General features: G+C 39.2%; 1 protein-coding gene across 1 annotated transcript in view; it reads left to right on the top strand.

Annotated features, from left to right (window-relative positions):
- The first annotated feature begins 4,640 nt into the window (after positions 1-4,640).
- Positions 4,641-17,732, top strand: part of LOC135477678 (integrin alpha-9-like) — a 38,586-nt gene continuing 25,494 nt past the window's right edge. Inside the window, exons 1-7 of the mRNA XM_064757864.1 lie at positions 4,641-5,004; positions 12,374-12,495; positions 13,137-13,219; positions 13,744-13,891; positions 14,946-15,010; positions 16,231-16,288; positions 17,297-17,383. Coding sequence (XP_064613934.1) covers positions 4,835-5,004; positions 12,374-12,495; positions 13,137-13,219; positions 13,744-13,891; positions 14,946-15,010; positions 16,231-16,288; positions 17,297-17,383 — 733 coding nt within the window. The 5' untranslated portion in view covers positions 4,641-4,834. The remainder of the gene's footprint in view (positions 5,005-12,373; positions 12,496-13,136; positions 13,220-13,743; positions 13,892-14,945; positions 15,011-16,230; positions 16,289-17,296; positions 17,384-17,732) is intronic.

The following is a 17,732-nucleotide window of genomic DNA, read 5'->3' on the forward strand; positions in this document are numbered from 1 at the left end:
CAGAGATTTATTTATGCGGCTCTTCAGCATTTATTTATGCGGCTCTACATTATTTTGGCCATTTCATCCAGCTTTTCACATTCTATCTTTCACTCTGACGTGGCATTACTGAAGCACCAGTCGAACGATTAGCGGCACTAAAATGACGTCATACGCCCCACTTTGGACTTCTGCTGGTATCCCATTGTAATGCAAAAGCAGAAAGTTCATTCACAGGGGGAGGCAACCCTGGATGCGTTGCTTGTGAAGAAGAAGGTGAATATTGCGATGACCTTGCTGCGAACTGAAATTTACATGATGCTGATTGAGCGGAGTCACATCAGTAGCGTTTCACTGTGACACCCGTCGGAGTTAAACGTGACACGTTGAGACAACTGTGTGGTTTAAATGTGCCCTAAATTTTGTGCTATAGCAATGACAAGAATCTCAGACTGTTGATCACATTCAACTTTGTTCATAGTAACTGTATGACATTTAACTTCCGTGTCTATAGATTTTTCATTTTTACAACAACAAAAAAAACAGCTCATGTGAAGACCTTGCAGTTGGAACTCCGTTACCTTTCTCAGTGTATTTATTCCTTTAATCTGAAATTAGTATTAACACAAAAATCTACATGAGTGCATGTAAATATATGTATATATTGGACAATATTGTATTCATTGTTTTGTAACTGCAAAAAATTATATCCTTCATTCATTATGTTATAATTCGTCTTTTATACCCGTTTATATAGATCGTGATACCGTACGAGCTGTTAAATACACAACTAAAATAAATGAATTGGATATATTGTACAGCAAAATGTTAAATTTAATTTATTCATTATTCATCAGATAAATGAATTTAATTGAGTACCAGAACATTATATGACCATTTTGTTTCTACCAACAAAGAAAAGTTATAAAGACGCAGAGCATACAGTGTTTTTGTACTGTTTATAATCGATTTTGGGGAATGCAAACTTCACACCAGTATAAATGTAAATAGTTTCCATTCGTTTGTGCTTACTAATAACATAGTGCTTATTTCTTAAGTTTTCCTTATTCAAGTTCAATTAATCTGTGTACAAATGTATACTTAGCAAGCAGGTTCTTCGGAAATCCGAACTGGCATTTGGAGAATCTAGGTAGTCTAGGTAGTATAGTTCAACACAAATTTGACTGCTCTTGCTCACTTACGCATGATTTTTCGATAGTCAAGGGTTTAATTTTACTCTTGGGATAGTTGGTTTTAGAACATTTCTGAAATCAATTAAACCTGAGGTAGGTCGTGTTTCCTGACGTTAGACATACAATCTGTCTGACTGCTGGTGCAAAATCACTCGTTATAAATTGGCAAAAGCGCCTAAACTGTCTAGGCCAGGCCTGCGTAAATCCCGAGTCAGTTAAATGTGGGCATGTTTCTATTTGGATAATATTAAAAAAAATATATTTACGGTCCTATAAGTTAACTAATTTAATGTAAATGATTTTAGTCTTCAAGTTTAATTACTCCAATTAAAGCGGTGCAATTTTACAGTAAAATAAACAGGTAGTTTGATATACAGAGCATTTTTTCCCTATAGACCAACAGCTTCATTCTGACTGTAAATTTACATGATGTAAAGTTACAGCTGAAATGAGTGTACGTAAGCCGATGGTACGTATTTTTGACGTAAAATGTGACAAAATATATTGTATATATGGATAGATTGTATACACTACACCTGGTAGTCATTCGCAAGCTCTACTCATAGCGTTCAAAATAAAGCTTTAACTTTTCATCCTTGGACTGATTTGTTGTATCAGTCGTGCTTGCACATGCTGTATTCAATACTTTGCTCCTAATGCAATGTGAATAGTTTGTACGTGTACGAGTCACGTGGTCTGCACGTTTCGTGTATTTATCACTGCCATGTTTGTCCTCTAAAGATATCTAAATAAACCCATTTTGAAATAACAACGCAGACTTATGTTATCTGTCCATAAGCTTAATTAAAGAAGCAATGTGTGAATAAGGGTCGGAATGCCCATGGTTTATCAGTCAGTGGGTCTATCACCCAATACACTGGTTTCGAAATATACATGTACAACGTTAGGACAACAGGGGGACAGCCGTTTACGACGTGGCATTGTCACTTTATGGCACGGTAGGGTCACTCTCCCATTTTTAACATCAGGTGGTGTATAGAATATAGGAAATTAATAAGATAAAATTGATAACCTTCCTAATTATCTTCTTGGGTGGGTTTGGACGTCAAATATTGCAAAATAATGATAGCCTGTATGCAGATTTGCGGCGAAAGCTCAGTCATATATTTATAATAGAACTTGTTTCAAGTGACAAAATCTTACAGGCCTTATTATTAGGGACATTAGATCATGTATTTCAAAGCACGTACAGTAGACCCAGAGTTAGCTATATATATATATATATATATATATATATATATATATATATATATATATATATACACACACACACACACACACACACACACACACACACATATGGGGTGAGGATGGCGCTAGTTTTAGTCGCGTGTCCAACCTCAGAGCGTGTAACAGCAATCCTTGGGTGAAGTTTTGCCGTTTTTGTCGAGTGTATATGTTTTACTCCCGCGTACATGTTTTACTCGCGTGTACAGGTTTTACTCGAGAATTAAGGAGGAGAAATCACACTGACACACCTGAATAGCACTAACTTTAATACAAAAGTCCACTGTATGGCTATTTAGGTTCAAATCTACGCTTTATTGACGAACATTGTGCAGATTGTTCTTAACGTATCACGTAGAATCACCAGTTGACTAAGGCATACATGTAATGTTATTCTCCATTTCCTGTAACCTTCCTTGTCACATGTCACCGCATGATAAGGAATACTGACTCACCATATTTAGTCATTTGCTTGAATGACATATGAAAATATTTTTACTTTCAAATCGGAACAAACTGTCATACTTTGAATTCCGTACGCTATTGTCCTGTCGAGTTTTGGGCGTTAGATACGGATGTATGACTACCGAGAACCGACCGTATTGGCCAAGTATTAAATCCCACGACTTGAGTAATACATATTACGTATGAGGCATCTTGTTGAGCCAATGGGGTAACACGGATATATAGGGGGTGATTGCCAGCTGGTTTGGCACACTCATAATCTCTGTTATCTATGTCAAAGAAGGGTGGGTTATCCTTACATTCAAATTAACAGCCCTTGTATATTCGGGCCATTGGACGCCATTTTGACATTTGTCACATTACATCGAATGTTATCTGACCACCGTATGGTCAGTCAGAAACCCTTCTCAGTTAATGATCATATCATAAATATGTATTAATTAGGTAATAACGTAGTCCTTAGTAATTAATTTATTGTTTAATAGTAACCTTTTGTATTAATCCTGACGATAACACAGCATTTGATTAATTCGAGGCCATCCACGACTAAATAAATGCATTTCTGCATTTTTGTTTACCTACTTCAGCGTAACCCATGGCGCTTGAGAATTCTAAATTGATACTATTTAAGCAGTCACTTGAACAGTTAAAATAAAACCCTAACTGAGGTAAACTGAGGTGAGAAGAGGCTGTATTTTGCTGGTTGCCTGTGACCATTTGGCATCATACTGTCGTTGTTGCTCTGTTTACTCTCTATGCTGTAGAGTGTAGCTCAGGCAGCGTTTGCCTACAGCCGTGACGGTATAAACGTATGCATGTGCACTGTGTGAAAGTTGACATGATGGAAGACATATAAATTTTCTAGTTGGACCTAATTATCCTGTAATTATACAGTACATAATTCGTTATGGGAAGGCTGACAAATAGTGAAAAATAAAAAAAGATAAAACATCTGTGTCAGGTTTGTATGCATACGAGCACCCAAGGATATAGATGTACTGTACATCAACGCGTTCTGTCAACAATTAACATCACGAGCTCTCTTTCAAACGCATAGCCACTCACTTTAGGTAGACCCGGTGTGGTTGTATCTGCATTACGAGCGGCAATAAGCAATTAGCTATTGGATAACTCAGTTCATCATTAAATCATCAAATACTGTAATGTTAATTTATTCTGACTGATTGTCTGATTGACTGAATAGTTCTGACTGTGGGTGTTTGCCGACAATAAGAGGCCAACGACCCTTATATTGCCTTTTACGTTGTTTAACATACGTTGCTTAACCTACGTTCAACTAATATCGTGTCCATATCTTTACGTCACATGTGGAAAAATTCGTCAGTAGCATGCCAAAAGCTGGTGGTTTTATGCTAGGCACTCTGGTTTCCTAATACTGACCGCCGTCGTGTAAATCAAATAAACAAACAAACTCTTGGTCCTTTTAATCTTCCGTACATCGGTCACATATGCAGCTAAAACCCAAAAAGGGAAGTCGTGTCGGATGTAGGCGGATGAGGTTTTAAGCCGCGCTGGGGATCATGTTAAAATAACCCTCAGTATAATTGAATCTTCCAGCGTGAGCTGACAACATTGGCATGCTAGCAATTATACTAAATACAACTTTATGTACAATAGTTAAGAGTAACCACTTATAATTTACATTTCTGATAAGCGTCATGGGGAGCTGAGCTAAAGGAAAGCCTTACAGAGTTACGGTTCCTGTTGGTTTGTCATGTGACGGAATAGGCTCTGGTATGACATGGTTATGGGCACATCCCTGTGTCGGGCCGTCACTCGTCGGTTCAATCCGGACGCTCGGACTTGTCACTTCCGGCTGATTTGATGAAATCATCATTACTTGATCTGTCAATGTAACTGGTCTGGCCTCGTGTATCACGTCCCATTACCTCTGGCAGTACGCCTGTTTTTCTGCTGCTGCAGTCGTCATGCTATGTAACGACATAGTTGTGGGCTTGACTCTCGCCTTAACCTCAATACTGCACATAGCAGAATGTTTTAACATTGACATCAATCTGTCCCGACTACAACAAGGGCCAGCTGGATCTGACTTCGGATTTGCTTTGGGGATCTTGAGAAATGACTCACAGGGAGTGCGGTAAGTCATTCATTCAGTCGTCGTTAGGGTTTAGCTTGGGGCCCGTTCTTCGAGGCAGTCGTATACTGTACCTGGTGCAATTTCCATGACAACATACGGTGAAGAGATCTGTCACCATGGTGAATACGCTTGAGGCAGCGTAGGGGCAGCGTTGCGACAGCGTTGTACAACGCAGCCCCATTGTCAGTGACTTATAGCAATTTAAAAACGACACGGCCTCTTGACGCAGCGCAACGTCACGATATGACTTCGCACAACGTCATCGTGTTTCAGGCCATCATATATAAAAAGAAACTTGCATGTTTCTAACATCTTCCCACTTTTGTCCAGTTTTGAGCGACGTCTTACAGTTATACTGTCAAACGTGTGCACTACATGTATTTATTTATTTATTTGATTGGTGTTTTATGCCGTACTCAAGAATATTTTACTTATACCACGACGGCCAGCGGTATGGTGGGAGGAAACAGGGCAATTGTCGTAGAAAACTCACGACCATCCGCAGGTTGCTGGGAGACCTACCCACCGAAGAGGAAGGCAGCATAAGCTGGACTTGAACATTGTCATTGCGCGCGCGGGCACGATAACCACCTCGGCCACGGAGGTAACCCTGCACTACGTAAAAATGTATTTATAATTGCTTGGTCTTTTAAATCAATAATCCGACGTACTCCTACATTCGTTTATTTATTTAATGAATTATTGGCTGATTTATTTGATTGTTATTTTACACCTTGTTAATTTTTCACAATGACGGTGAGTTTTATCAGTTAAGGAAAACCGTCGACCAATGGCATGTTTCTAACGAACTTTTCCACATGTGGCGTACAGATAATCTTCATGTAATCTAGCCAGCGATATCCGACATCATCTACCTTAATTTACTGAACCCTTAACTCTTCAAAGCTGTGAACTTCCTTCATAAATATGCATGGTTCAAGTCCACCTTAGTTATTGACACTGACAGGAGATCATAACACCATGGAATGGGGGAGGGCAGAGAGTTATTTTCTAGCGCTGGCACTTCCACGTCTTTTGTGAAAGCAATTTATTTCATACACCGCATACTTTTCGCTAAAGCCACTTTAGCAGAATAAGCATACCTCCCGCTCGAAGCGCACAAGCTCAGCACAAAATGCGTTCAAGATTCTCTTCTAAGACTAAGGTTAAAGCCGTATAGCAAAATGTGTAGAACGTATCACTACAGAGAAGCTTGAAATAAAAGAGAAAGCGCTGGACAGTGCTAAATAGTTTGTCAGAAACCTATCTCGTATATCTCTTACGGAGGACGATATTCTTCTCCTATCTAAAAGACTCAGTTTTGTCCCAACCCCATATATTGGTTCTCAAGATCTTATGTGGGATTTTAGGACTTTTGAAAAAGACAAGAGAACTAGGGTTTATTTACACAATGCCAATAGAGATAACAAGCAAAGGTACATTCCCTTTAAGCGCATATATCAAATTGTCCATCCTCCAGCAAATGACTGTGGAGAATCATCTCTATGCAACCAAACCACTCATATAAAGTCACTGGTATGAACAACCTCTCGGAGGGAGAAAAGAAGTCTCTTAATAAATCACGCATGCCCTACCGTATAATTATCGTTACGAAAGCTGATAAGGACAATAGTACTCTAATACACAATGTCTCTGATTACACTAAGTAGGCAAACAGGCAGCTCTATGGTGGTATTCGCTACCGTGAAATCGGAACAGGATATTCCATGATGTATGTGAATTACTCAACACAAAGCAGTTTGATAAACGGTGTCATGAATATCTACCTGATATTTCCTGCCGCATGCCAACAACTATATTTCCTACAAAAATTTACCGCATTTACTGCATTTACCGGATACGATATCAATCGCCCCTTTTATCAGTCACTCTTGAAAAATGACCTTATTCTAAACTCTAATGAGTTTAACTTTAACGACAAACATTACAAGCAGATAGTGAGTGCGCCCCAGGGTGCAGTCCCTTCCCCTGAACTTTGTGACATTGCCATATTCAGGCACATCAGTCGGATCCCGAATAAATTTTCACATCGCAGTAGTATAATCTTTCACAAACGATTCGGAAATGATGAGCTTACCATGAAGTCTAGCAGACGTATTGCTGAACATCTCTTTGAGCTTGCGAACCAAGAATATTCATTCCTTACATTTATCGATGAGATTTCAAATTCAGAAATGAACTTTCTCAACATGACTATTTTTAAAGGAGAAAGATTCAAACGGGATTGCATCCTTGATCTGAAATGCTATTCAAAGCCCACCGGAACATATCAACATCTACAGATAGGGTCGGCACACCACCCGCCCTGCTTTAAATCTTTTATTAGTGGTGAAATCACCAGGTACTGTCGTAACTGCAGGAATGTGCCGGATTTCTTTAAGAAATCGACACTCTTTTAATCGAAATTACTCGGAAACTGAGGTTGATTCCATTTTCAACAAAGACAAATTTGAGGACCGCCCTATGAGAATCCATAGGAAAAAGAAGACTACAAAAGTCGTGTCCAACAAACAAACGGTTTATAACGACCTATCAAACTTGTCAAAGGAATATTAGAAACACCCTTAACAAATACTGGCATCTGATTGAAGGAAATAAAGATTCTAATGAAATGTTTCCTCTTTGTCCTCAAATCACCTACCGTGGAGGCTGCAACCTGCGTGAAATCCTGCTTAAATCCAAATTATAGCATATGCTACCTTAATCTTTGTCGTGGACATCTGATGAGGGTAGACGCGGCCAAACATACCCGAAACACTGACATAGTCATGTATAGGCTGAAGCAATTTTCAATGCTATGACAACCATTGACTTATACAGTTGTTTGTCTCACTTAGTTTTATACTTTTACACAGCTTACTCAAATGGACAGTGTCGAGTCTACCTCAGGTAAACTTTGGGTGTGGCTTACTGGTTCAGTTTTCTCTGAAGGCTTCGACACAAGGAAATACACACTTTTAAGGGACAATCAATGATTGGCTGAAAATGCCCTGCCTGAAGTACGCTGGCCGCGATGCCATTGGCTGTCGAAAGAGTAGATTCTCTGAAGACTTATATATTGAGTAAAGCAAGGGTGATATCGAAACCTATAGCAAATATCAAATTTGGTGACAGGGATATGTGTACAGATGTACACACGATATGAATTCAAGTATATTGCACTTATATATGATGGCAGGACTGCTTATGGGCGGAGAAAACTTCGCATCGGAGCGGGCATTGCTGTTGGTAAAGTTACTTGGCTTTCAGTGGCTATAGGCTACACAGGACGTGGGCACAGTACAATTCTCAGTGCCGCTTGTTACCTGACATTAGAAATGTTGAATGACAATATTGATGACAGCCTTAAGTGAGTGGGGAGTTACTTGAAGTGCTAGATAAAACAGCATGGTTAATTGTTTTTGAAATGAGAGGGCATAATGTTAAATGTAACATGGCATAATGGGCATAATGGTTGTTCGCAAGTTCTGACATAATGATAGTTACAAGATTTTTAACATTTCTTTGCGCAGTAAAACAATTAAAAGCTTTAATTTAACGTAAGATAGTGTCAGATTGCAACATTTTTAAGTATTTTAAAAAGTGGTAATTTGTGACAACTTAGAAAGTGTTAGCTTATAATCATAAATAAAACATCCACAACTATATATATAAGAAGGCGAAGAACTTCGAAGATATATATATATATATATATATATATATATATATATATATATATATATTGTTACGGTATTGAAAGCAGCAACAGAAAACAGACTCAGTGACTCAATATTACAATGTAAACAATGCTTTATATATAAAATGAGACGTACAGTTTTACAGACAGTTCAACAACAACATACACATCAGTATTACCGGTCTTTAAAAGTTTCCAGTTCACCTTTGCATCCCAAGGAACGTGTTCCAGGAGATCTAACGTAAAGATCATGGGATAAACACACAATTCACACAAGTCACAAATTGTCCTAGACAGGTACTTCGCCAGGTTAGCGAACACGAACACAGTACACAGGTTACACAGAACTGGAACAGTCAAGCCTTTGAATGACGTCACACCCGCAGAGCACAACACAGGGTAAATACAGGCATGGAGGTATAATCCACTTTAGAACAATCACATCTCCCGCAGAAACTCACAAACGAGCCGTTCAGAGACGTAGAGTAATGTCACCTTGTGGCAGGACGAACGTCCTTTGCAAAACTGAAAACTTCAGTTTAGAGTCCTTGACGACCTTGTCGGTCAGGTGAGGTCAGCGTGTTAAACAAACTACACAGTCAACACTGTATAATCATAATAAAGATCCGAACACCAATAAACGTGACTTCCGCAGAAATTCACATAAACCAGACATCAGTACTACTGTGGTACACAAACGGTGTCGGCATAAAAATCTGTCCTCCCAAACGAAACTGGCATCACCAGCTCATATAAATATAATGGACTCGATACGAGAGCATCGCACACTCTCCTGGCTCCCAGTGGATGCAGCAAAAATACCTCCCCTCTGCACAGAAAACACGGCTTATATACGTCCCAGGTGGATTCAACTATTTTTAAACACAGAATTAACAGCCAATGAACAGCCAGTTAAATAAACAGAGCATTGAACAAGGTGCTTTCCATCAGGTCCGCGCTGTACATATATAACAGGGCCTGTTATGCTTTCACAAAGGTCCGCAGACTAACAGTACATGAAGACGTTAAATAGTCATACATAACAATATATATATATATATATATATATATATATATATATATATATATATATATATATATATAATTTTGGATGTTACATTATTGAAATTATGTGTAACATTTCAGCTTAGTTTAAAAGAGAATATAAGAAAATATTTAAGATAATGAATACCTTCTCTCCTCCAACACTGCCAAAATGTTGCATGTAACATATTTATAGTTACATAAAACATTTCAATGTTAATAAATAATATCACAGCTGATGGATGGCTCACCAATGCTTTCAATTTGCCCGATTTGTAACATCCGGGAGGGCATCCTGTCTGCGTCGTCCACAGACCAGGAGGCCGGCAGTTGTGTAGCAGCTTAACATAACTACCAATCGAAATCAACTCTGTGTACTGTAATTCTTCTAATTTTGTGGATATCTGGTCTGCTCGTTTTAGTCAATATTCATATAACTGAACACTCAGTTTCTCACATGGTTAGTCCATCTATTGAATACCATAAACAAATCTTTGTTTTTTCGAAAAAAAAAAAAACAACTGAGAGAGAAATGTAATTTTTTCTTTTAGCACGAATAATATCTGTCCTGAAAATTAGAAGAATTAAGAATTATATAGTATCTATACGTTTATTGTATGGATGCTCGTTGTAGCCATCGCACACTCCGTTAACACTGTGTACCCAACTCTTGAGAAACGCCCAGTTTGCCATTAACTTGTCGAATCTCTCTACTATTTAACGCGAGACAAAGTAACATTTAACTGTTAAACATTTAAATGTTCAACTCTTTTAGTGTTTTAGTGTAAAATATCGCGGTTTTCTGGTTTTTGGATCACAGATTGATGGGGACAACGCGGCCTCATAATATTTTAGCTGTTAATTGTCGTTTTCCAGATATAGTTTTACACATGTGCATTTCATAACATGCTAATTAGCTGAAGTGAAAATAACATTGAAGACACCAACAGCCTTTCTTTGTTTCTGCGCAAGAGCAATCCGTTGAACGGAAAGTTAAAATACTACGTTTTCGTTTTACCGTCTTATCTTAGTCGCACTGAAGACATATATTAACTTACAATGTCTCATTTTTAGAAAAATCTTTACAGCTACAAAGCGACATTTCTAGGCTCAAATGCCGCATATTGTATATTGTAGAAATATTACCAGGTGACGCTTTTCATGCACAAATATGGTTTCGACAGGCGACATTTTATAAATCAAATTTCGTCTTATCGCCATGTCAATCTGTTTGATTTCATTCACAAGAAAATGATAAAAACACACAATTGTACATTAAAATATCGCTGTTCTTTTTTTTCCTCTGTCGACAAAGCCACAAAAGCAACTCTTTTATTCTAAAGTTTGTTATAGCGTGCTTCCTTTCGCTGCAGCAAAAAGCAGGAAACCTCACTATTTCAAAGTTAAAGATATTGGTGCAATATCTTTGCCTGTTCTCAAATGGATAGGGCAAAAACGTTCCTCATTCCACCCATCCACCCACTCAATCATGACTCAGGCATCCACCAAGAAATTCATACCTCATCCACCCCTTCTGTCATTACCATCCATCCATACCCCATCCATTCATTCACCCACACATCATTCCATCTGAAATCCATGTCCAGTCACTTTCTCATAAATCATCCTCCCATCTATTTATTCACATGCATCCATCCACCTATCATTCCATCTCTAATACACTCATCCACACTTCCGTTCACCCACCCATCCAGCCATTCACACCCATCAATCCACCTATTCAGTCATCCACCCATCCAGCCATTCACACCCATATATTCACCTATTCAGTCATCCGCCCATCCAGCCATCCATCCAGCCATTCACACCCATCCATCCACCTATTTAGTCATCCACCCATCCAGCCTTTCATCCAGCCATTCACACCCACTCATCCACCTATTCAGTCATCCACCCATCCAGCCATTCATCCAGCCATTCACACCCATCCATCCACCTATTCAGTCATCCACCCATCCAGCCATTCACACCCATCCATCCACCAATTCAGTCATCCACCCATCCAGCCATTGATCCAGCCATTCACACCCATTCATTCACCTATTCAGTCATCCACCCATCCAGGCTTTCATCCAGCCATTCACACCCATTCATCATCTATTCAGTCATCCACCCATCCAGCCTTTCATCCAGCCATTCACTCCGATCCTTCCACCTATTCAGTCATCCACCCATCCAGCCATTCACACCCATCCATCCACCCATTCAGTCATCCACCTATCCAGCCATTCACACCCATACATTCACCTATTCAGTCATCCGCCCATCCAGCCATTCATCCAGCCATTCACACCCATCCATCCACCTATTCAGTCATCCACCCATCCAGCCATTAATCCAGCCATTCACACCCATCCATTCACTTATTCAGTCATCCACCCATCCAGCCTTTCATCCAGCCATTCACTCCGATCCTTCCACCTATTCAGTCATCCACCCATCCAGCCATTCACACCTATCTAGCCACCTATTCAGTCACTCAGTCAGTCTCAATCAAAGAATCATGAAATAAATGAATGAACGAGCAATCAATACATCAATGAGTCACTCTATAACGTTTTCATTTTTATTTGTATTCATTTTTATGTCTGTTTTTATCTTTTGCAGGTTAATTATTGGTGCCCCAAAGTCTAACTCGACCTTCCAGCCAGGTACTCTCCAGACCGGGTCCGTGTTTGACTGCAGCTATGACCAAATCAAGTGTACCGAACTAGATATGGGAGTCAGCGGTAAGTCCTGTAATCTCGCTAAGAGTTCGAATCAAGTTCACGCTGGCTACCGCTGCGACCTTAAACCAGGATTGTTTTTAGATATCTGGTGAGGTGCGATGGACTCCTCTGGGCTCTGCAGAGTTTGCAAAGCCCGAAAGATGTTAAAAATTCACCATATTAAGGGGTGACACTAAATGGTGAGATGAACCAGGGCCCGTATTTATCATACGTCTTAAGCCTTCAAACATTCAAACACAGTTACAATTAAAGTGCTTCGCTCCAGAATGTTTAAAATTTGTACTAATCACAATATGACCCGAGTGTGAAGTTGCTTGGTAAATACGGTCCCTGGTCTCATCGTTGCTTGTTGCATGAATCCTGGCATTTTGACTTTCTCATTCTGTGACCTGGTTGAAAATCATATACTAAATTATGCTTGTGTTTACCTATGCGTTTCTGTTCTTCTTTGATTTTTTTTTTTGGGCAGCAGGTGTTATTAAATACAGGAAATCGTAGATAAAACACAGAACAGCACCATCACCAAGTACGTTTCACCAAACAGAGAATTTAGATATATATACTACAGAACAACTCGAAGAATTTTCAGAATGTTTCACAATTGGCATGAAAATGAATGATGCACCGATTGTGATTGGCAGACGATAACAAACCAGTCCAGATAGAAAATCAACGGCTTGGATTCAGCATTGCTGTGGGCGAGGAGATTTCTCCCAGAATCACTGTGAGTAGGAGCGGAAGTCCATGTTTCATAGCTTTTTTCAGGAGGCGGTCCACACTTAGTGTGGCCCTTTGCAAAGGGAAGTAAATTTTGTAACTGATAGAACAACAGCGCTCTCTACCTTCCTGAATAACAATGTCGGTTATGTCAATACCATTTCAAGTGATCAAGGAATAATCAAAGCTGTTATTGTTACTCAAGTAATAGCGAATGCTATATTTGAGCCTAACGACTTCATTGGCCAAGGGGTCAAAGGTTGGAAAATCAATAAAAAAAAAAAGCTTGGCGAAAAAACAAAGAAAATATTTTGAGCCATGGAGGGAATTTTGAGAGCATCTTTTTTCTTCAAGCTTGCGCACCATTATGGAACAAGTAATAAAGCCTTAGTCAAAACAGCGAACGCTAGGTTTGAATCTAACAACTCCACTGGCCGAGGGGTCAAATGGCTGGAAAATCAACAAAAGTTTGAGGAAAAATGAAGAAAATGTTTTGATTCATGCAGTGAATGTTGAGGTCTTTTTTTGTCAGCCTGCGCACCATTATGGAAAAATACCCGAATTCAGGCTGCTTATCTGGCTCAAGGCCGATGTCACGAGATAGGCTATGGAAATCCACCCAGATTCTCTGCTACCTACACGCCTATGAAACCTCGGAGAAGCTCGGTAAAGGACAAATGTAAGTCAATGAGTGCTTGGGGTTTAACGTCGTCATGAACAATTTTTCAGGCATATGCCAACAAAAAAGTCCTTAGGGTTGCACGCGGTGTGCCTGCATGTTGCAGGACGGATTTCCACCGTTCTTTTTATCTAGTGCTGTTTCACTGAGACGACTTACCGAAGGCAAGTAAACAGCCCCACCCGAACCATTATACTGATACGGGTCAACCAGTCGTTGCACTATCCTCTAAATGCTTAACGCCACGCGAGGAAGTTATCCTTTTTTCAAGGTCTTTTGACCAGCCCGAGATCTACCGCCCCATGAAGCGGACGATCCATCTTCGGGGCTGTGTGACAACTGGCAAATGGAGGAGAAATGTAGGTTACTTACATAATCAGTGTTGCTGGGGAGACGCTTTCCAGGGCAATGCTACGCGTTGCAGACTGCCTTATTCGGCTCAAGCCGTGGTGCCATGGGGAGTGTAATTTGCTACTATTTAAGCATTTACATGAACAGTCAGAATAAAACCCTAACTTAGTTAAATTGACAGGAGCCTGTATTTCACTGGTTATGTAGTGACCATTTGCCAGTTATCACACTGTCGTCACTGCTGTCGGTTTATTCCCTGTGCTGTACGTGTTTAGTATATTTTATCTTATTGAAAATTGATTCAGATAAATACACAATCCATACCATAACGATATCAATCTATCCAGCAATATGTCTCGTAATATAGCTCAATAAATCCCTGTGTCAATCAAGCAATGAACCTATCTTTATTGGTTGAAAACTAGCAACTATAGGGATTTAGTGGGAAAACAAACGGATTTTCGGTCATTTGGTTTTCAAGTTAAGCAGAATGATCTTTATTAAAGACATTTAAACGACGCCATTGTCATGTATATTAACATTTGCAGGTAACATTCATAGAAAGATTTTACTGTTGCAAAATTTTGGATACATGGACATTTGGGTAATGCCAAATATAGGGAACAATTCTCCTAAGTGGAATTGCGCGATAAATTTACAATTTCCGAAATCCCTGATTATCCTTGTCACACTTTTATTACAGTGGTACATGGTGACAAATACATCAAGGGAATGGGTCAAGGCGGCTTCAGTATTCATTACTCAAAGGTAGGTAACGTTTGTTCTAAGACAAGTGGAATTCAACGTTCCAAGGGTAAGTAACGTTTGTTCTAAGACAGGTGGAGTTCAACGTTTATCATCCAAAGGCAAGTAACGTTTGTTCTAAGACAAGTGGAATTCAACGTTCATCATCCAAGGGTAAGTAACGTTTGTTCTACGACAGGTGGAGTTCAACGTTTATCATCCAAAGGTAAGTAACGTTTGTTTTAAGACAAATGAAATTCAATGTTCATCATCCAAAGATAAGCATCATTTGTTCTTAGACAGGTGGAATTCAACGTTCATTACACAAACGTAACTAACATTTGTCCAGGGACAGGCGGAATCCAACGTTTATTACACAAAAGTAAGTAACATTTCACCAGAGACAGGTGGAATTCAACCTTCGTCACATAAATTTTAGTTATATTTATTCTGACGTAGGTGGGATTCAGTTTTTTACACGCAAAGGTAAGTAAAGGTGGGTTTCGTGGGGGGGGGGAGGGGGGGGGGGCTTGTCAGCATCCATTACCATTACACAAAGGTAAGTGACACTTGTCTTGGGACAAAGGGGAGCAAAGGAGAATTCAGCAGTCATTATACAAAGTAAGCTATCACACAAAAGTGTGTGTTTTGAACACAAATGCCTTTCAGAGAGTATTTCGGTTTGCTAAGTTGAAATACCTAAGGTTTATGTCCCGTTTTATCTCTATGCACTAACTGAATGACAAGCGTTGTTAAAATACCTCCATTTGCAGGAGCTCTTTTGTTGTATTACATGATCAGAGTTACAATTATCTTAAAAAGGCTATGCTGGAAATTTTTAGACAAAAAGTCCATATTCGCTAATCGAACCAATATTTTTATATTGACTAAGGATAGCTCAAATTATCCGCTATCAGTAAACATCATGCTCGTACCTCTACTGTTTATAGTGTTAAAGTGACTCTAAACTTTGAATAAGTTATAATGCAACCCTGCCTTTTATTACTAACTTTGAACGGTAACGTACTTACATAGATAAAGCGGATATTTTGTGAATGTTAAAATATCTGCTCTGTTAACCTTTGCTGTAAAAATAATAGCAAAAATTCAACAGCTTTTGCGCCGAGCGATTTTTTTTACCGAATATCTCCGGTATTGCCTCTTAAAAGGACTATGCCATACATGAACAATCCTAAATTATTCTCAGCGCGAACTGCAGTTCAGCTGACACCTTTCTTTTCCAGACGGTGAATGGCAAATCTGAATTAGTTGCTGGAGCACCGGGATATTATGATTGGAAAGGTGAGGTTTCAAATACGTCAGCTGTATTCTCCGATCTTGTTAGTGGCACAAAGAAACAAGAAGAGAAAGTCTAATTGCCACTTAGCTGTTTAAAACGGAGTGTAGCTTTTATCTGTCGTCATCATAAAACAGCGCAATGGCTTTGTCATTTGTCATCGGGGATCCATGTTTAAAAACGACTAACAGGAAGTATTTTAGGTTTCTTTTTCCTGAAAGTGTTTTAACGAGTAGACTGTATGCGCATAATATGTGGACGAAAGTATACTCATACATCATTTAATGTTGTCAAACACAAGATATACAATTAATGTTGTAGTTCGGAGGAAATATACATTTCATGACGGAAATAAAAAGGAGAATTTTAAACATCAACAATGGCAAGAGTAATTGAGCGTCTTGTGAAGAAACCGTAAACCGTGGTTTTGTATGCATACTCCTCGTCCAACACTGGCCCACGGGTATTGTGGTAGTTGCTGGCGTTAGGCCGTCGGTCCGTCCGTTTGTTCTGTTCTTTGTAAACACAACGATTTGAACGCTTGTATACAGGAATTCGTATCAAACCTAGACTGCATGTGCACTTATGCACCTGAAAGAACCGTGTCTATGTTATGTGGTTTTGGTCCATTTTTTCAAGGTCTCTGGGGTCATTCGTGTTACATTTTTGAAAGGATTTTTTAAACACGATATCTCTAAACGTTTTAAGCAATTTTCATCCAAGTGTGTCTGATGTGCACCTTGTCATGTGCGTGTAGAAGAACCTTCTATTTTTTCGTTGAACTTGACATATTTTGACATAATTGTAAACACATATACATTGTAAACATATTCTCTTCCAACTGCGCTAATGAGCGAGTGCTGGTATAGTGCATTGCACGTATTTTATTTATTGATACCGTATTTTTGTTCGTTCTGGTGATTTTGCAAACTGAATCCCCATCCCCATTATTGGATGGAATCCCCATCCCCATTAGCTGATGAAACCTACATCCATTGTTTGCCTTGTTTCAGGTGGGATAGCGTACATTGATAACACGACCACTGATGTTTATTCACTCTCCATGTTGGGAGAGCAGTTCCCTTCAAACAGCTATACAGGTAAATTCTGGTTTGTTTATGGTATTCGTTGTTTGGAGAGTCATGTCTGGTGTCATTAGCATGGTTTTGCAGTGGGGCAGCCACATATGGTGGTATTAAGGCCCTCTGCTACATGTACAAGGGAACACCGTCCTGATGTGACGGAAATAATTTTGAAAGGGAAGCCAAAGGTTAAGCAAAAATAATAGGCAGGTTATAATCAAGAAATATTTAATTGCAATTGAAACGTGTATATAGTGGCGTAAATTTAGGAAGTATATCAACTATCTGCCCCTAAAACTAGGTCTTCCTATCTTTAGACAAAATAGCGACTACAATGTCATTATTGCTATTTGGAAATAGAGATTGG

The sequence above is a fragment of the Liolophura sinensis genome, chromosome 11, assembly GCF_032854445.1.
Source record: "Liolophura sinensis isolate JHLJ2023 chromosome 11, CUHK_Ljap_v2, whole genome shotgun sequence".
NCBI lineage: Eukaryota > Metazoa > Mollusca > Polyplacophora > Chitonida > Chitonidae > Liolophura > Liolophura sinensis.